Here is a 19130-nt window from a genome sequence, read left to right as displayed (position 1 = left end):
CCTCCAAGTGTTACTACTTCTCCACTGAGAGGAAGAGCTGGAACAGTGGTCGTGTAGACTGTGTCAAACAGGGCGGGGACCTAGTCATCATTGACAGCCCAGAGGAACAGGTAAGGATGTCTTAGCCATACAGAGAAATGTTATAGTCAAAGAGACAGGTGCCAGGTAGTCAACAGTGAATAGCTACATATAATATAAAAGGCTAGTATCTACCAGAGGAGAGGAGTTGAATTGCCACATTGTGCCCGCCTTTATAATTACTGTGTAATGACATAGTTATAGTGCCACTTTCTATAAAGTAGAATCCATTCTTTGTAGTCAGGCACCCCCATAATTCGAATAGCCTTTTAACATTTCTGTCTGTGTGGGGACACCAGGAGTTCATCAGAAAGCACACGCCTCAGTACCACAGCCCGGCACAGAGGTACTGGATTGGGCTGACAGCCCAGGAGACTAAGGGCATCTGGGTCTGGGTCAACAGCACCCAGCTTAGTGCAGGGTAGGTACACCATTGGATGAACACACACTCAGTGTATACATGTATACAGTGTATATATGTATACATTGGCTCAAATCGAGACACCTGGGTGTGTGTGTGTGTGTGTGTGTGTGTGTGTGTGTGTGTGTGTGTGTGTGTGTGTGTGTGCATGCGTGTGCATGCGTGTGTGCGACATACTTGTGTATAAAATCATTGTTTCAATGCCTGTCTCTGAATCCCTCCAGATACTGGCTGAATGAGTCTAGTGCTGTGACTGTGAGTGGAGACAGAGAGTGTGTGTCTACCCTCAGAGAGACCAACCCTGCAAGGAGCTGGAAAGATGAGACCTGCAGCAGTATGTTCAGATGGATCTGTAAGAGCCCAGCACTGATACTGCCAGCATAGACACACGCACACACAAAGACACACTCACAAAGACACACACACATACACACACACACACATATAAACAAAGTCACATGAATACTCACATGTACATATGTTACAGGCACGCTCTCTCTCACAAACATGTCTGTATAGTTTGTGGACGTAATGTATACAGTGCTTTATACCAATATGTGAATGCTCATTTGATGGATGTCAAGTTGCTGCAAACATTTTGAGTTGCTCCACACGATTCCGGAACCCTGCGACCTTTGAACTGCCAACACACGTGACCGCCCTTTCCTAAATACCCAATGTAATTCAGCTACACCACCGAAAAGCTAGCTGGCTGTTCCCCTGATAGCCAGATTCTATGACATACAGAGTAGCCAAGGAGTGGTTGTGTGGTTCAGTCTCTGGCTAAATATAGCAGGCACATGCCCCCAACCCCCCTCCCTACTGCATGGCATTGTCTTTGCCGGAACTCTCCAGTGAAATAAGAGACTCTGTCTCCAGTCTCACTCTGCATTAGAATGTCAGACACTACTGGCCTTTTAACTGTGTAGTTTCTTTGTGCAAATGGGGTACATGTATCGCACTTTGTGGTTTACGGGGACCAATAAATGATTCTACTCACTTATGTCACAACACTGCATTACTCAATACAATGATTGACAAAATGGAGGATTGTGACAGAAATAGTATTGTATTATCCCTGCTGAAATATACTAAGGAATTATCAGAGGTTTGTTTTTTTGTGCCAATTTACTGGTATGGTCAGTGATAAATTGGGTAAGGAAAGAAGGATGCATTATCAAACATGATCAATGAAAACAGGACACACGTAACCAGTCTTTAAACCGTTTATTACAATGTTTCCTCTACGGCCTTCCCCCCTTTTCTAACCGTCGGCCATGACACAACATGATTGACATATAATGAACACCTCCCTCCTGGCGGAAAAGCCAATGAGAGTGGATCATGCACTTCTACAGGAAGGGATCAGCGACAGAACATCATACACAAAGAGCCACCTATATTAAAAAGACATGTGAATCTGATTGACAAGAGCTTTAACACTGTATACACAAAAGTTATTAAACTTTCAAGTAAAGGCATGGGTTGTTTTTCCATTCCAAGGTGTTTGTCAGGTGCAGTCCCTTTAGTTTTAGCACTAGTGTGGAGGTTAGTACAGACACACCCCCGTCTCAGTGGCGCTACCGTTTTTCAGTGCAGTACAGTGCGTGGGTCAATCTGTCTGTCTTCTTTGGAAAACAAAAATACCAAAAAAGGAAACAGTGGGAATGACATCACACAAATACTTTGAATAAAAAATGGGAAGGGTTCTAAGTGCCAGGTTTTAAGGATGATGATTTGGGGTCGTCTGAATGGAGTGAGGCCTCAGATCTGGGCGTGGTCTGGTCACTGCTTCAGGGTTTTTATGCCTTGGCGTTGATGATGTCAACAAACTCTGGCTTGAGGGCGGCTCCGCCCACCAGGAAGCCGTCAACATCCTTCATGCCGCCCAGCTCCTTGCAGGTGCCGCCTGTCACGGAACCTGAGGAGAAAGAAAACAAGAGGATGAGAGATCAATGGATTCAATTCTACATCCCTGAACTTCAATCCACCAAGACAGCGCAATGCACTGCAACGTGAAATTAGCAGTATTCATGCATGATAGTGGAGAAATAAGTGGGAATAGTAAGGGTTTCAATTTGGCTTTGAAATGACAAAACATGTTCTTCCACCATCTTTTTCCTGAACAAAAGTCAACAACAGTAAAGTGAAGTTGAGGAGCTGATGTATCTGCATGTCTGTCTGACTGACTGACCTCCATAGATTATCCTGACAGAGTTGGCCACTTCTTCAGACACGTTGGCCTTCACCCAGGCCCTCAGCTTATCATGAACATCCTGGGCCTGTTAGAAGGGAAGTAGTTAATCCTAAATCAATTATAACTGCCTTTACAAACAAAGACGATTAAGAGTCATATCGGAGCGTTCATCAAAGTAGGCTGGTTAAGCCAGATCCATTGGGGTCGGGTCGGTTTATAAAACTCACCTGCTGTGGGGATGCTGTCTTGCCGGTACCAATAGCCCACACAGGCTCGTAGGCCAGAACAACCTTGCTCCAGTCCTTTACGTTGTCTGCAAACAGAGTGAACATCATAACACTATATGTGCTACTCTCTTCCCAGTCATAAAATCAATGGGAAAAATGTTAACAGCCAAACGCTGTTAACATCATCCTGAGTGACTAGTACACCATCCCCTGTGCGAACAGTATTAATCCACTCAGCAGAGAATCACTGGTCACTACAATGTAAATCACCCCTTGTCAACTTGTGATGTATCTGTAATGTGAGTGACAGGTCCAGTACCTGCGATGACCTTGGTCTGTGCGAAGACCACCTTCTCTGTGATGCCAGCCTCCCTCTCATCCAGCTTCTCTCCGATGCAGGCAATCACACCCAGACCGTTTTCCAGGGCATGGGCGGTCTTCTGACCAATGAGCTGTCAGGGCACACACACACAAACATCCAATCAGAGGACAGTTCGAGGAGCAATCAGGAAGTACAGTGTGGTGCGGCGCACTCCTTATTAGTATAGATACAAGACCATTTCCCTATTGCCATTGCCATTGCCCAGTTCTACTAGTGCCCAGTGTTATCACAGAAGCTATGATAACCTGTGTGTAAACAGCTACAGAGACCAAACAAAGCCAACATACCTCATCACTTTCTCCAAAGACGTGGCGCCTCTCAGAGTGTCCCAGGATCACCCAGTGCACACCACAATCCTTGATCATCGCAGGGCTGAGAGAGTGAGTGGGACACACACACACACACACAAAGTATGTTAGTTCAGGAAGCAGTTGTCAGTTAGACTACTTACAGACATGAGTGGGAGGCATTACATCTGATTACATCATCCCCCCTTATTGTTTTAGTGAACTGCACATTATTTTCTGTTGTGACTCATAACAGTATAGCAGGCGCTAACAGGACACAGGCCCTACCTGATCTCCCCAGTGAAGGCTCCCTTGGCTACTTTGTAGCAGTTCTGGGCAGCCACTCCAATCTTTTGGTCCAGCTTGGACCTGGCGAAGTCCAGGTAGATGGCAGGGGCACCGCACACCACCTCTGTAACCATAGAGAGAGAAACATCAGTTTATAATCGGATTATAGAGGGATGAACAAGTATGGCTGACTTTGTCTGCACCATATCAGAGGTTGAGGCACATCTCTCACTAAATGTTGAATGCCTAGTTTGTACGGTAACACATAAAGTGTGATATGAATGTGTGTTAAAGTGACATAGGCACGCATCTTATCTAATGTTAGTGTATCCAACAATCAGTGAGATTATTTGGTCTGATAGTCCAAAGTCCACAGTGCACACTGCAAGAGTGAAATACTGTGTCATTAGTTACAGCAGAGTACAGTAGGCCCGACACTGACATTACCAATGTAATTGCATCTTGAGGTCAAGTGTGTCTATATTAAACCTCAACACTATTTCCTCTGTAAAGGTCATTTATCCCAGTCCTCACTGCAAAAAGGTCTGAGTTCAAACTCCAAAAGGTCACTTGCATGGTCACATTCTGCAGGGGTCGAACAGGAGCCGAAGTTCAAAGGTTGCCTCATGGGTCAGGATTTAAAATACACTACATGCCAATAAAACAGGGCTGGGATTATATATCTGAACTTTTACTTTACATCTCTAGAGAGCAAGAGACCACTGGGACAGGCATACTCCAGTTTCAGTTGCCTGTTGGCACATGCTGCCTTCTGTTTTGTGGATCAGTGTGGGGACTATAGAGAGTAGTAAGGGCCAAAGTCCAAGGCTGTTTCCTACTACACTACACAGAATTTATCCGTAGTAACATGGGAACATAGCTGTATACGCACTCTGTTACATTGGACAGAGATTGAGAGACAGCGATTAAGAGACAGAGACAGAGACTGAGAGGGAGAGAGAACTCCAGACCATGATTGCAAATGCTCTGGGTACAAAGGTCCTTGACATTTCTATTCCAGGACACAGACAGATAGAGCCGCGTCTGGGATCGCGTATGTACGACGGAGAATAGCGGAAACACCATTCTCCACTAAGCTAAATTAGTGAATAGGACTCAATGTTCCCTTCCTTATGGGACAGTGGAGCTGAATTAATGTGGACTGCAAACATGTTAGAAATGGTGGCAGATTCTATAAAATTCAAACATTGTGAAAACACTCAGTATGAAGATGCCTGTTTCTGGACAATCAACGGCTGTGAGATCATCCTCTTGCTAAACACACAGCATCCCGGGGAATAAAATCAACAGACAGCAGCAGCGATGGCTACGTGCTGTTCGAAACGCACGCCCACCGACATAAAAAAATCCCTTGCACATCCCCGTTCTGACGCTTGGCTTAAATTGCTAAATCCATTCTCTAACAATGATGGTAGATTGCTAACTAATATATTCATATTTGTGACATTCGGATATTTGCAGCATTGTGTTAAAACGACCATAGTGCCAATTGGGTTTTGCTATTTGCTGTTGCTACATGCATTGATTTATTAAATTAGCCATTTTTGACACTTGCTAGCGGAAGAAATGCCCTTCCCATGTCTTTGTTTCACACGAATATTGAAACAATGTTTCTCGTGGCTGAATATAACTAAATTAACAAGTTACATTCAAAATATCAACATGAAGGTAGTGTGTGATTAGAAGCGTGATCTGTCACTGACATGATGCGACAAAGTCACACAACGTCAAAGATCAGATACAGTAACTGATGGCGCCTTACGCGAGTCAAATCGACACACAAAAGCTAGGGTTGTCACGCACCGGTGTTAGGGTCCAGCTTGGCGGTGTTCAGGGTCTGAATGAGTTCGCCAAGGCTTTTCTTGTCGCCATTCATCTTCCAGTTACCACCGACGAAGAATTTCCTGGTCATGTTTGCGGTTTGGGGATGACTTCTCGGCCTGAAAACTGTGCTGGTTACCCTGGGTGGACCTAGTTGGGGAAAAGAGCGATGGGCTAAGAGCAGTTCACTGTATTTATTAACATGTACCGCGTGACCCCTCCTCTCGACGCGTTCTATTGGTTTACAGCGGCACGCCTGCAAAACCATTTCCTTATTTGATGCAGGAGTAAAGGTGACGGTGGCAGAAAAAGATATTTGGTGAAGGAGAATAATCTGGTTAAACTGAGAAGGAGTGTGTGCCTGCCGAAGTACGACATTTGATGTTGTATCAAGCTACCTGTAAAAAGTATTCAGTGTCAGTGAGCGCAAAGTTAAACATATTTTAGGTGAAAGTTAATATTCTATATTTCTGTATTTTTACGACATATTGTCGTTCTGTGTGCAGTTCTGATCCTCACATTCAGCCGGCGCGCCAGGCAAACTAATCAAACGCACCACAGAGAAGAAACAAGCGGAGGGAATCGAGGGCACCGATTGGAGGATACTCAGCCTGACATGTGCATACCCAGAAGCCATTTCGTATTATATTTGACATAATTTAGCATCGAAATGTGCATATAATCAGTCATAATTGATACATAATGACATACACTGTACGAATATTACATAGTTTTCTCACATATATGATATTCATCATTTTAAAATCAGAAAACCCTCGACGAGAACGTATACAGACAACCCTTAAGACTACTTGTTAACATGTGACCGAGTATGGAAAATTTGCTCTTTTAGTATTTGTCTAGCAGGCCTCTTCAATTGAAGAAGCCCACAACCTTGTGTTTAAAAAAAAAAGTACGAAATGGTAGTCATCGGCTGTGATGACGCAAAATTCAGGTACATTTTTCATTATATGCAGCCCTCACTAAGAGCTGAACGGGTGAAGCAGCGAGATCCTACAATAGGCTCCCACCATATCGCTTTCATAGAATCGGTCCTGTAATGGAGGAGACAAGGACTGCTGGACTACTGTGATGCAGATAAATAAAGGACAGAAGAGGCCTCCCTCTCACTGTCTACTCCCCTTCATCTGCACTGAACTGAGAGGAGATATTTGATAGTTGAAGAGAGGACAGTAAGAGACAGGCGTCACTGGTCCACTCCCTAGCTAGCTGACCAGACGAACGAGGAGGCGGTAGGTCCAGTTTAACCGGAGGACGGGGTTTCAATGCCCTTGAAATACAGGCTAATATCGGGTTGGAAGGACTGCCCAAATCAATAAAACCTGAGTTATCTTACTACTCGCTAATCAGGGTCACTGGTGCTCTTCGTAGTGGGGGTGTCTTTCAGATTGTCAAATTCAGACTCCTACGCCTAGATATAGAACTACTACGTTTCCACGATCAACCCCCTCCCCCTAACTTTCTGTTGAACCTGTCTCCCCCAATACTCCCCCGAGAGCCCCCCGCCCCCCGCCCCCGATAGTCCTGCAGGGTCGCAACAGTATTGAGAAGGAGATACCCACGTATTAATCAATCAATTAAACAACCAGTAATGTTGATCAGTGGTTAGATTATACATGTATTTTACAAATTGTGCACCTTTGTTGTAAATCCTTAGCGCCCCATATATCCATTGTCACCTGCTCCGGCAAGTCATGTAATTAGGTGGGCTTGCTTCAGCAAGTCCAACTATTGTTCTTCGACATACTTATTATTATTAGGCGGGCTAATATTCCAATTCTTCCACCTGCTACTCCTCCTACAACTTTTAAGCTATCCATACCAATCCAACCTTAAAATGTACAGAGAGGACAACTCGCGTTGCTATGTCTTGTAGTTTTTAAACGTTACAAACTTGAAAGTGCAACTAAGCTTTTTTAACCCTAAAAACTACCAACCTACTCTACCACTCAACTCTCTACCCTCTCCACTGAGCTAGCCCTGGCTCATCCTATCTATCTATCTATCTATCTATCTATCTATCTATCTATCTATCTATCTATCTATCTATCTATGAAGTTCGAACATACTATCTATCATTCCAACCAAATATCTATCTAACCTTTCAACTACTTAGCCATCATCATTTCACCAGTCACTACTGCTTCACTCAATATAACCCTTGCGAATTAACCTCTTAATTGTTTTTGATCTTTCTATACCTCCCCTCTCTCATGTATCCATCCTCTCTTTCATCTATCCATTCATCCACCCAGTCAACTAACCTAACCAACCTGTCTCACTTTCTTTTAACTACCCAGAAAGTCTTCATCAACCCTGATAAAAGCTTTCTGATACCTATTAAACCTTTTAAACTATTATACTTGTAACTCCAAAAACTCTAATCCGGTTAACCAACCAACTCTACCCTACTAGCTCAACATCCAACCAGCCAACCAAACCATCTCAAACTTTATCCGCTACAATAATAAGACTCTCACTTTCTTTCAACTATCCAGCAAATCTATCTATCTATCGAAAAATCTTAAAACCTTTTCCAATACTAAAATAAGACTTTGCAAGCCCACGAATTTTCTTCTGGAACTTATTTTTCTAGTTGATCATTATTGCCACACGGGGGAGACTTTACACCACTTTATGAGCAACACCGATACAATTAGTGTAGTTGCAACGCCTGTTCAGAGTTGTTGTACATATGGTAATGTGTATTTCGCAGAAAGTGTGCAGAAAGTCTTTTGCATTGTCGTTTACTTCGGCACACTATCAAGTGTTTATCACTTGTCTTCACACGAGACTATTTTCTTCTACCTGTTTTAGTGTCAGACAGATTCATGAAACAAATGCTGCAAAACCTGTCAAGAAAGAGGGACGTTGTGTCGAGATCCAATAAGAGGGGGAGAGAGAAAAAGAGGAACGAAAGAGGAGGGGTGGAGAGCGTTAAATCGAGCAAAGGGCAGATAAAGGAGAGAGTGCAGCACAAACGAAGGTACACATCTACGGATTTACCGCTAGGAGCCACTTCCGCCCACACGAAAGATGGCGGCTCCCTTGATGGAGAAATTGTCGGAATCTTTGGGTTCCCCAGAACCAGCGGTTCGACTGATCCTGTCCGTTTTAATCGGTGAGTTTTATCTGCTCAGCTCTCTTAGCGTTCGGTGTGTGCTCGAACCCATTCATTTGGCAATGTATTGATGTTTTGCTGCTACAGCTGATCACACACTCAGCTAAGCCAGGTACTCTAGCTAGTGACCAACCAGTTAGGCTAGCTAGCGAGCCCGATGGCAAATCAGACAGCTGAAAAACAATCTAGCTTGCACCTTATAATTAGACTCAAGTTATTGGTAGATGACATACTTGCAAGGTCGCGCGGGCACCCACGACGGGACACAGCGGCATTCACGCCAGTGATATGTGCCTGACAATTAATTTCTGGTTATACTAGTAGGGTTAGAATTGAGTTGTATTTTTGTGTAAGTTACACGCTGGCACCCTCACCACAAATTCAATTCACCATTGCTGTCCAGAATGCCATAGTTAACTTTGATCTGTCGCTCGCAGGTTAGGCTATAAACAGGTGTAATATTATATCGCCACATTACACGGTTTCAGGTTACAGGGTCGGTATGTGTATGGCGGAGAGGGGAGAGTCATCCTCACTGAACTTTGCTCTGACACGTGGACACGTTTGATTTGTTTTCTCTCATCGGGTCACATTGGAATTGCCTCACACATTACAACCAGTGAGACCATTGTCTTGAAACACTGGTGCCCTGATATTGTTCTTTATCTCTTCGACCCATTTTCAGATTGCCAGATTAGACCCCCAATGATATTTTGTCTTGTGAATATTTAATATAAATCAGTCATGATTAGCCTTTTTAAAGTGATTATCTAGTGATAGTTGTCAGATAATAGTACCAACTCTTGCTCATGGTCTATAAACCTAGATAGCTTTTATAGAAACTAATGAATGAAATGTAGCCTAACCAGCTGTTGTTCTAATGCCTAAGTCTTCCCTTGTCAGTAACACACTCACACACACCATAATACTGTGTGTTGCACACTGATACATGTTCCTGTTTTATCTTTACGTTGTTGCGCAGGACTGCAAGGTCATTTTGGTGTCGGCACTACCAAAGGCTCTTGTCTAGAATAACTCACTCATGTTGACTGTATGTAGGATAACTGTTTCTCTCCTTTCTCTTGCTCTGCTCCTTCTGCAGGGTACCCCTGCGCCCTGGTGTACCGGCGATTCTTCTTCCACCAGCCCCCCACCATAGTTCACTTGTTCCACACCTTGTCTGGACTGGCTCTGGCAGCTTTCAACTTTGGTGAGATGCAGAGGGTGGGAGGGAATTAATTAATGGGGTTATTTTTTTTTTTTCACGCCAAGCCATCTGCAGTCAGTTGAGATGATCCAGTGACTATTCTAGCATTTTTGAACAGTCTCAGAATGCAACTCAAACCGGTATTTGCCTAATTCCATGTAAATGGAAGGTGTGTAGGTCTAATTCCATGTAAATGGAAGGTGTGTAGGTCTAATTCCATGTAAATGGATCTGTATGTATGACACCTTCAGGTGAAGGGAAATTAAGGGGTGGATCGGTTGTTGACCATGTAGAAAACAAATGGCTGGGGAACGAGTGGGCGGGGCAGGATTGGGTAATTATTTCCTTAAGGTGGTGATGTTGGCATGGAAACAGGCAGAGCACTGGGATGGGGACTTGTTACCTTGGAGTTTGCACATGAGAGGGGGTGGGTGTGGTAGGTGGACTGAAGGTGAGTCAAGGGTATGAGGACAATGACTTATTTCTGAAGATATTACTTTGGAGAGGCAGGCCCCACTTTCTTGCCCACTTCTGTGGCTCCCTTCCAAAGCCCTGCACGTTGCTTCAGGGGCCTTTGTAATCCATTAAAAGGTCTAGGGAAAACAGTATGAAAATGGACAGCGCTCGGGAGGGACTGTGTCTTGGGTCTAGGGGCTATCTAATTGAAGGTCTGTCACTCAGTTCATACAGCACATGCTGCATTTATGACATATCGGAACTAGGAAAGTACGTAAATGTCTGTTTGTGTAGAAAGTTGCAGGTTTGTCATGAATGCGGCGCAAGTAACCAACAGTTCATGAGTGACTCCTGTGAGGAAGTGGATTATTAATGAGTGCATAAACAGGGACCAGCGTAACAGGCTTGACAGATGGAGAGGTAGAGAAGAGAGGAAGTATGGATGGACGAGCCCCGCTCAGTTTGGTGTGCCAGTGCAGGGTCTACTAACACTGACCTCTCTTGTTCTCTTGTTGTTGCTGCGCTGGGATTTTACAGCAGGTCTGTTGCTCTTTCTTTATCCCTGTTTCGTGTTAATTGTGTTCATTGAAATGTTCGTCAGTTGGAAGTATGCACTTTCTCTCTCTCGTTCTGTCTTTCTCTCTTCTGAGCTGAAGTGGGGAAAGTGTTGTGGAGTCATGACGGGTCACACCTGACTGCACTAACACCTCTCTCCCCCCCTGCGCCCCCTCTCCCCTCTTGCTCGCTCGCTCTCTCTCTTCCTCTCTCAGGACCTCAGATCTATCACTCTGCAGTATGCGTCCTCGTCCAGTTCCTGATGCTGAGGCTCATGGGAAGGACGGTAACAGCCGTCCTGAGCAGCTTTGTCTTTCAAATGGTGAGGTCCCTCCCTCTTTCTCTCTCCCCCTCTCCCTTACTCCCTCCTTCTCTCTTCCTCTCTCCTCCTGTGCTTCGTTGTGATGCAGGGTCACTTGATGAGCAGCAACGACCCCCCCCTCCTCCGCTCCCTCTCCTCTCTCTATCGCTCTCTCGCAGTCCCTTCTTCACCGCAGTGGCTGAAGCAATGCTCACCAGTCAGTGTGTGTGTGCCTTTGTTTAATTCCTGCTTACTACCTTAGGGTATGTCCCTTCTCTGTCCCTTTGTTTCTCATTAGTGAGTACTGAAGCATTGTAGATCAGTCACTGTGTACTTGACACTCGGTTCTGTGAGCTGTCTGACTCTCTCTCCCTCCCTCCCTCTCTCTCTCTGAATGTGTGATTGTACTACACTGATGTTGTCCACCCCCACCTTCTTTGTAATGAGGTATCAAACAGTATAATTGCTGTGTGCTTGTTTGTTGAAACCATCCCCCTCTCTCTCCCTCCCTCTGGTTCCCTCTCCCCCTGTAGGTGTACCTGCTTGCAGGCTATTACTACACGGCTACAGAGGATTATGATATCAAATGGACCATGCCTCAATGTGTCCTCGCACTCAAACTTATCGGTATGTTCCCCCTCACCAGCGTGCTATCTCTACCCGGCTCGCTATCTCTACCCGGCTCGCTACGTCTTTCACACCCTCTTTATTTCCCCTCGTTTATTATATATTATTGAATTATTAGTTATCCTCTAGCCTTTTGTTTTGTAGTGAATTGTTGTAGCTTTGTAGTAACCTTGGTTTTAATACAATATTGTTATAGTGTACTAATACTACTAAGCATATGAGGGCTCCATCCCTGCTGTTATGTGGAGCCAAGGAGAGGAACTTCTCCCAGACAGTATTCATTCCAATGATCATGGCAAATCCTAGCTTTCATAACAGTTGACTGATGCCAGCTGCATTTTCTGATTTCAGGTTTGTCAATTGATTACTATGACGGTGGGAAGGAACCAGTGAGTTGATTGATCTCTCTTGCCTATTTGATCATCGATCAATCCATGTATTATTTGTTTGTCCGTATTCTTTTTTGCTGTTGTGCTTTGTGTGTGTATTTGTCTCTGTGTCCTTTTAATTCTGTCATTGTGTGTGTGAGAGAGTTTGTGTTTTTTGTTTGTTTACACATACGTGTGTGTGTGTTTGCAGTGCAGGAGAATGATACTATCAGTGTTTTGTTTACAAAGCAGGCAAATTTCTAGTGTAGTCATAAGTAAATCAGTCATTACCATCTTCGCCTGACCGGTGCCTTGGGTCTGTTTATATTCTTCAGGGTTGGTTACCATGCCCTGTGCCTGGTTTGGGCTTTCCCTGCCAAGTCAAAAAGGCCCACAACACTCTGGGTAGAATTCCTTTTGGCACTGTTCTAAGATAAGGTTACCCTCCCCAAATCCTAATATTAACTTTTTTTTTTGGGGGGGGGGGGGGGGCAAAACTGACCTTAGATCACCTCCTAGGGGCAACTTCTTCCTATTCAACCCAATACACTTCACCTCTCTCTTTCTCTCTCAAGTCTCTGCTCTGTCATGTAGTGCTGGAATACTTAGCACTGTGTGTGTGTGTGTGTGTGTGTCTCTGTGTCTGTGTGTGTACATGCTCGCGCTACTGCTGCCACATAGCCCCCCTCTCTGTCTGCCTTTCTCTCAGGCACTTGTGCAATGCTGCTTTTGCACAACAAAATGTTTCCACAATACTTTGTCCTGTCTCAAGCACTCCTCATCTTTGTGTCAGAGAGTACCTTGGGTTGTTGTTGGATTGAAAATCAATTGTCCTCTGTAGTATTTCAGAAACGTGCCGTGGGTTACCGGAAACAGACCCCCTGTATGGCCTCTAGTTAAATGCCTGTTAAGTAGTACTTTGTGGCCAAATTGAGTTTGCGGTCGACTTTCAATAAAAACCCAGGGTAACTGGATATGCTGTGAGCTGATGCCTTCTCAGCCAGTGACTGTTCCCTGTTTCACTGCCTCTTTTCTTCCTTCCTCATCAACTCTCTATCTTCTTTCTCGACTCTTTCCTCATCTTCCTCTTGTGTTCCCTTTTTCATTCCCTCTCTCCTTGACCTTCTTTCCTGCCTCTCTCCCCCCCGCCCCCCCCATTCTTTTTTTCTACACCCTTGCTTTTCTCTCTTCCTCCTCCCTCCCCATCTCAGTCCCAGTTGAATGCGGAGCAGCAGAGAGCGGCCCTGTCCACTGTTCCCTCTCTACTGGAGATGTGTGGTTTTGCCTACTTCTATGGAGGCTTCCTGGTGGGGCCCCAGTTTACACTCCGCAGCTACCAGAGACTGGTGGCAGGGGAACTCACCGACTCTCCCGGTCAGCCACCCAACAGGTAGGAGAGGGGAGGGGGGAGGGGGAGGGGGAGATGGAGGGAGGGATGAACGAGGGATTGAACAGAACTTCTATGTCAATGTTTTCTTTCAATTTGAATACCATTTAAATACCCTTTCTCTCTCTGTCTGTCTGTCAGTGTTTTTCCTGCTATGAAGCGGTTCTCCCTGGGCCTGCTCTGCCTGGTGATCTACGCCATATTCAGTCCTCACTACTCGGACAGCTACTACCTTACAGATGAGTACGAGGTGAGAATGTCACTGTAAAAACACAGACAAGTACAATATCAGGGATAGAATCACCATTGCCGCTTCATGTTGTCAATGTCAGCGGGTGAAGGCAAAGCCAATGTTGTTCTACAAATCCAAACCCAAGGCTGAAGTATGAATCTGTTTCCTCAGGCCCAGCCCTTCTGGTACCGCTGTGTGTTTATCCTCATCTGGGCCAAAGTCATCCTCTACAAATACGTCAGCTGCTGGGTGATTGCGGTAAGTGTCACTGGTGAACTGCTTGTGCACTGGCTCCCTCAAAGCCTCACATTGATCACAATTATGCTATGATAGTCATTGCGTTAGCCATTTGCTAACTAATCTGCCACCTGATATACAACTTACTTCACATACACATGACTCAACCACTTAAAATTACAAACAGCTGAGACACTGGTCTCCACATACCTGTCATTCATACACATCTCTGTGACACACCTACATCAGTCAATATCAGCAGAAACTGGCCAGTAGATCCGGTTTTCCTGAATAATAATTAATTGATTAAGCATTCTAATGGAATGTGGTGTGTTTTGTGGTTCAGGAGGGTGTGTGCATACTCTCTGGGCTCGGCTACAATGGGCTGGGGACAGACGGGGAGCACAAATGGGACGCCTGTGCGAATATGAAGGTGTGGCAGTTTGAGACCACACCCCTTTTCACAGGCACCATCGCCTCCTTCAACATAAACACCAACGCCTGGATGGCCAGGTTAGTGCCTGACTGAAATGGTCACACAACTGGCAACTTCTTTTTGAGTCATTGCTATACGAGAAGCAAAAATGTCTGTCTACTTACGTGGTGAAATAATACTTAAATGAAAAAGATAATCTTTAGCAATATGTGGGTGCCCAAAATGGTAATGATAAACTAACAGTCAATAATTGACTTGTGTGTCACTTCACAGGTAGGCCTACTGTAGTTGTTCAAATGGCAGCATTGTCTACAATCTAATGTTGTGATGGAAAACTGTTGGCAGTTTCAACAGTTCTCCGTGGTTGACATACATGCTTAACAGAACTGGTTTATTTATAGTCGAATGTGGCTCTGGTCCCCAGGGCACATGTTCAAACAGTTTTAAGATTGATGGCGTCTAACACTGTCGGTTCAAGCCTGTGTGGGTTAACACTATTGGTTCAATCTATAATGAAGTGCCAGTTCAGGCATATACCCTGGTGTAATAGTGCTTTATTACATGGTAAAGCTACAGGTAGCTGATTGGCACTCATAGTCTAGTCAGCACTAGTACTGATAAATATCCCTAGTTTATAGTACCGGTTATAAAACCCTGTTCCCCCCCCTGCTCAGGCATGTGTTCAAGCGGTTGAAGTTCCTAGGCAATAAGCTCCTGTCTCAGGTGGCCACGCTTGCGTTCCTGGCCATCTGGCATGGCCTGCACTCTGGATACATCCTCTGCTTCTCCATGGAGTTCATCATCGTCAACGTGGAGAGACAGGTACGAGGAGGGGGAGGAGGAGTGGGGGAAAAGAGACAGGAGAACACCTGCTCGCTGTAGACATATAGCCTGACTTAGAGCCCCAGTGGTGGTAGCATCAATGCATTAGTCTTTGGGAGCATCTAAACATTGTCAGGGTTTTTTCATCGCTTGGATGTGTGAACTCAGAAGACTTGGAGCTACCCTTTCCTCAGGCAATATTTCAAGGGTCAAAGGTTAACTAAAGCTACAGGAAGCTTATACAGGTTTCTTGTTCTAACCTGTGTGTGTGTGTGCGCCCACACTCCCCTTCCTCACAGGCCCAGGCGCTGGTTAGGGACAGTCCCTTGCTGACCAGACTGGCCAGCAGCCCTCTCTACCCTCTCATCTATGGAGTCCAGCAGTTCATCCACTGGCTCTTCATGGGTTATCCACTGGTGCCATTCTGCCTCTTCACTTATGACAAATGGCTCAAGGTAACAGCCAACTTATAAGCCTGGGAAGGATACCATTCACATCTCCTAACACTGAGTGTTCTACCTCTTGCATGAAAAGGCTGGCTTATGTTTTTTTCATTCTTGATTTTGTTTAGAAATGGATGGTGCAGATGAGGATGTTAAGTGTGTTTTATTTCTTGTCGTTTCTCTGTTCCAGGTGTATTCGTCCGTCTATTTCTGTGGTCATGTATTCTTCTTCATAGCATATCTAGGCATCCCATACCTCCGCAAGGTGCTGGTGCCTAGGAAAGAACCGAGTGAGAAAAAGGAGGACTAGAAATGTATGGGTAAACAAACGTAAGTCTTCATATAAATCCATGATCAGTTAAACTTAAAGGGTTAGTTCAGACACAAATGAATCTTTGGCACATGCTTTCTTCCCTCCAAAATATATGAACAACTGTGATTTTTGCTGAGATTTGTTTGCATCTCTCTCTCTCTTAGGTCTCTCTTGCTGAATATCCACCCAGGATGTGACTGAAGGGAACTGTGACTTTTAAAGAGGAGCAGATCAGAAAATATTTTAAGGCCTTTAGTAATATATACATATATATATATATATGTATATATATGTGTATATATATAATCGTGTACAAATTTTTCTTTCTATATATTTTTGTGTTTTGGATGGGGGTGGGTGTTTTTGGACCTTGGGAGAAAAGGGTACAGGAAATGACATTGTGCCACATGGGTAATTGTGAGCCAATCAGGGGTGATTTTCTGTTTTTTAGAGAAAGGTGGGAGGGGATACACTGAACTTGAGAGACTGAAGTATTGTGTACACAGAATTGCACTCGCCACTCACGGGTTTGGGGTCCGGCGACGGCTCCGTTTTATGATCTCATTTCCTGGTTCAATCCCCCCACCCACCCAGTCCAATCGAGAACCTACACAAGGCCATGGTTCAGGCACAACAGAAATGTATTTGGCACTTTCATATGTAATGTAACATGCATTTTGTTGTAAAGAAAGAGGAAAAAAAGGCTTGCTGCTCTGGGAATGATAATATTTGGGGTGGGGGGAGGGATGTTTTCATGAAAACCATTGGCCAACACTCACTCACATGAAACACTGTAAACCACACTGTACACAAAACACGTGACTCAAAATGGCCTTGTATTATCAATGAATGTTTTTACATTTATTCTGATTTCAATTCAGATTTTTTTTTTTTTGTGATTCAAGACCTGATTTTATAGCTATTTTAGGAGGATTTTATGATAGACAATTTTGTAGCTGTGGATAAGATTCCATGAAGGGATTTCATAGCTCTCCTCTCCTCCTCATTGCTGTCCTTCACTCCTCCCCATCTTTATCCATCTCTCCTTATGACTTTTTCTTTCCTGGCATCCATCCTTGACTCACTCCATTCACTCACAGCCACCCCACACTCTACCGTATGTCTCTGTTTAAACTGGAACTCAAAGCAAAACAAACACAAACCTAACAACTGGCAACCAAAACCACCACTTTTGTATTGATTAACATCACCATTCCAATGTGAGCAGTATCACCAGTGGTCTCCAATGAAACCGAACACCTTCCCCAATCTTTTCTTAGCAGTTGGTCGAAGTTGCCCCTAAATACTGACTTGGGGTCAGATACTGCATATTCCACTGCTAATGGGTAATGTGTGGGCTTGGAGTTGGATGGTCTGATCCTAGATCTGTGGTAGGGTGCAACTTCTACTTTTAGCCCTTTCAAATGCAGAGACACATCGGGAGAGCAGCGACTTACTGTAGCAACAACCCAGATTTTAATAATATTTATACTTGTGGTAATAATTAATTGATGTGAATTAATTGTTATTATTCCAGAGACTACTTTTTTGCCTTATTGCTACCAAATGTACAAAGGAGAAGAAAATGAAAAAAATAATTTTAAATAAACTTTTTTGTAATGTTCATTAAAATGCTGAATTTTAAAAACCAAAGGTGTGTGTGTGTACGCGTGTGTGTGTGTGTGTACGCGCGCGCCTTCCCTATCTGTCTGGCAGAAGGGGCGATATGACGTCATTTTGCAGTCTGGGCGGGGAGATGCAGAGATGGGTAAAGGTAGTGGCTGCTGTGAAAAGAGCAAGCCCCCCAGCACTGTCAATCACTACATGAAGTCTGAAATAGAAATGACTGCTTCTCTGAAATTGGTAACATGCGTTGGTCCTGACTCACTCATAGTGCATTCAATAAACAGAGAACAGTGCAAATTGGCAGGGAGCTGGCATTGAGCTCTGAAAGGGAGAGGGAGGGCGAGAGAGCGAGAAGGACGCAGTGTGGGCGGGTTAAGAAACACCGAGAGGGAGGGGACGTCAGCGTAATATTCCCATCGTTTTTTTTCTCAATACGACGCCTGCCGAAAACAAGGACATCGGTCTTGAGATTTTCTCAATTCCTATCAGTCTCGTATCAATTCGAGACGTTCACGTCTAAAGTATTATCAAGAGAAGTCAAGCGGTAGCATCAACCCCGTTACCTGTGCTTTTGGTTTCTGTGTCTGCGGAGGATAGCCGAGCGTGAGAGGCGGATGCTGCGAGGGTAGCGTTGGGTACCAAAAGCATCTCACACTCACCACGGTAGGCTAATGTGAAATCGAGAGCGGCTTGCTTGCTTTGGTTGTAACCAGCTTCAATGTCTGCGTCAAATTTTCTATGGTCAGGGAATTGATAGGCTACAGGCGTCTTGTGCCAAACTAGCTAATATAGCATCTAATTGGCGATTTAAAATCGATTAATTATTGTCGCATATCCTACGCATGTCTGTAGGCTATATATCTCTCCTGCCAATATAATTCTATATTTTGTGTAGCTTTGCACAACCTGTACTTGTACATTTTGAGCCAGACTGTAATATGACCCACTGTCTAGTTGAAGTTTTGATTTAATTTATTGATAGGCTACGATTTTACGCATGGCAGTGAATAATGAAATGGGCCTATAGCTTTGATGCCAATGTCGGTCAAATACCCCATGGATCATTTTCAATACTGTGTCAACCGACTGCCACTGATACCGAGATGTGTTTATTCTCACCCAAGTCTAAACACGCACAAACACACCCACACACACACGCATGCACTCCATAGAACTATGATGCACACACACCTATACGTAGGCATGGCGCGTGGAATCATAGACAGCATAGCCTACCATCACTGTAAGTATTTCAT

The 19130-nt window shown here is 44.4% G+C and overlaps 2 protein-coding genes across 2 annotated transcripts; one reads left to right on the top strand and one right to left on the bottom strand.

Annotated features, from left to right (window-relative positions):
• Positions 1-1709: 1709 nt before the first annotated feature.
• tpi1b (triosephosphate isomerase 1b) lies at positions 1710-5883 on the bottom strand. The gene is made up of 7 exons (XM_083678192.1): positions 5705-5883; positions 3881-4004; positions 3593-3677; positions 3243-3375; positions 2924-3009; positions 2694-2781; positions 1710-2420 (listed from the first exon to the last, which is right to left on the bottom strand). The coding sequence occupies exons 1-7, from the start codon at positions 5811-5813 to the stop codon at positions 2302-2304; spliced, it is 744 nt and encodes a 247-aa protein (XP_083534318.1). The 5' UTR covers positions 5814-5883; the 3' UTR covers positions 1710-2301.
• A 2885-nt stretch (positions 5884-8768) lies between these two features.
• On the top strand, positions 8769-17880 carry lpcat3 (lysophosphatidylcholine acyltransferase 3). Its single transcript, XM_083678146.1, has 13 exons — positions 8769-8864; positions 9967-10074; positions 11298-11404; positions 11917-12010; positions 12362-12399; positions 13590-13768; positions 13907-14015; positions 14169-14255; positions 14581-14747; positions 15345-15492; positions 15792-15947; positions 16126-16265; positions 16413-17880. The coding sequence occupies exons 1-12, from the start codon at positions 8780-8782 to the stop codon at positions 16243-16245; spliced, it is 1398 nt and encodes a 465-aa protein (XP_083534272.1). The 5' UTR covers positions 8769-8779; the 3' UTR covers positions 16246-16265; positions 16413-17880.
• The last annotated feature ends 1250 nt before the right edge of the window (positions 17881-19130 follow it).

This window comes from Argentina silus (genome assembly GCF_951799395.1).
Source record: "Argentina silus genome assembly, chromosome: 10".
NCBI classification, from domain to species: Eukaryota; Metazoa; Chordata; class Actinopteri; order Argentiniformes; family Argentinidae; genus Argentina; species Argentina silus.
The sequence above is the reverse complement of the archived record's forward strand: the minus strand, read 5'-3'. Positions and strand labels throughout refer to the sequence as shown.

Bases quoted from the DNA above. Each gene is read 5' to 3' on its own strand.
- tpi1b (XM_083678192.1), bottom strand. From the start codon at position 5,813: ATGACCAGGAAATTCTTCGTCGGTGGTAACTGGAAGATGAATGGCGAC. The intron at 3,678-3,880 runs GTAGGGCCTGTG...TCACTCTCTCAG, and splicing joins GCCTTCACTGGGGAGATCAG to CCCTGCGATGATCAAGGATT. The intron at 2,421-2,693 runs GTCAGTCAGTCA...CTTTCTCCTCAG, and splicing joins TGTCAGGATAATCTATGGAG to GTTCCGTGACAGGCGGCACC.
- lpcat3 (XM_083678146.1), top strand. From the start codon at position 8,780: ATGGCGGCTCCCTTGATGGAGAAATTGTCGGAATCTTTGGGTTCCCCA. The intron at 14,748-15,344 runs GTTAGTGCCTGA...CCCCCTGCTCAG, and splicing joins ACCAACGCCTGGATGGCCAG to GCATGTGTTCAAGCGGTTGA. The intron at 15,493-15,791 runs GTACGAGGAGGG...CCTTCCTCACAG, and splicing joins TCGTCAACGTGGAGAGACAG to GCCCAGGCGCTGGTTAGGGA.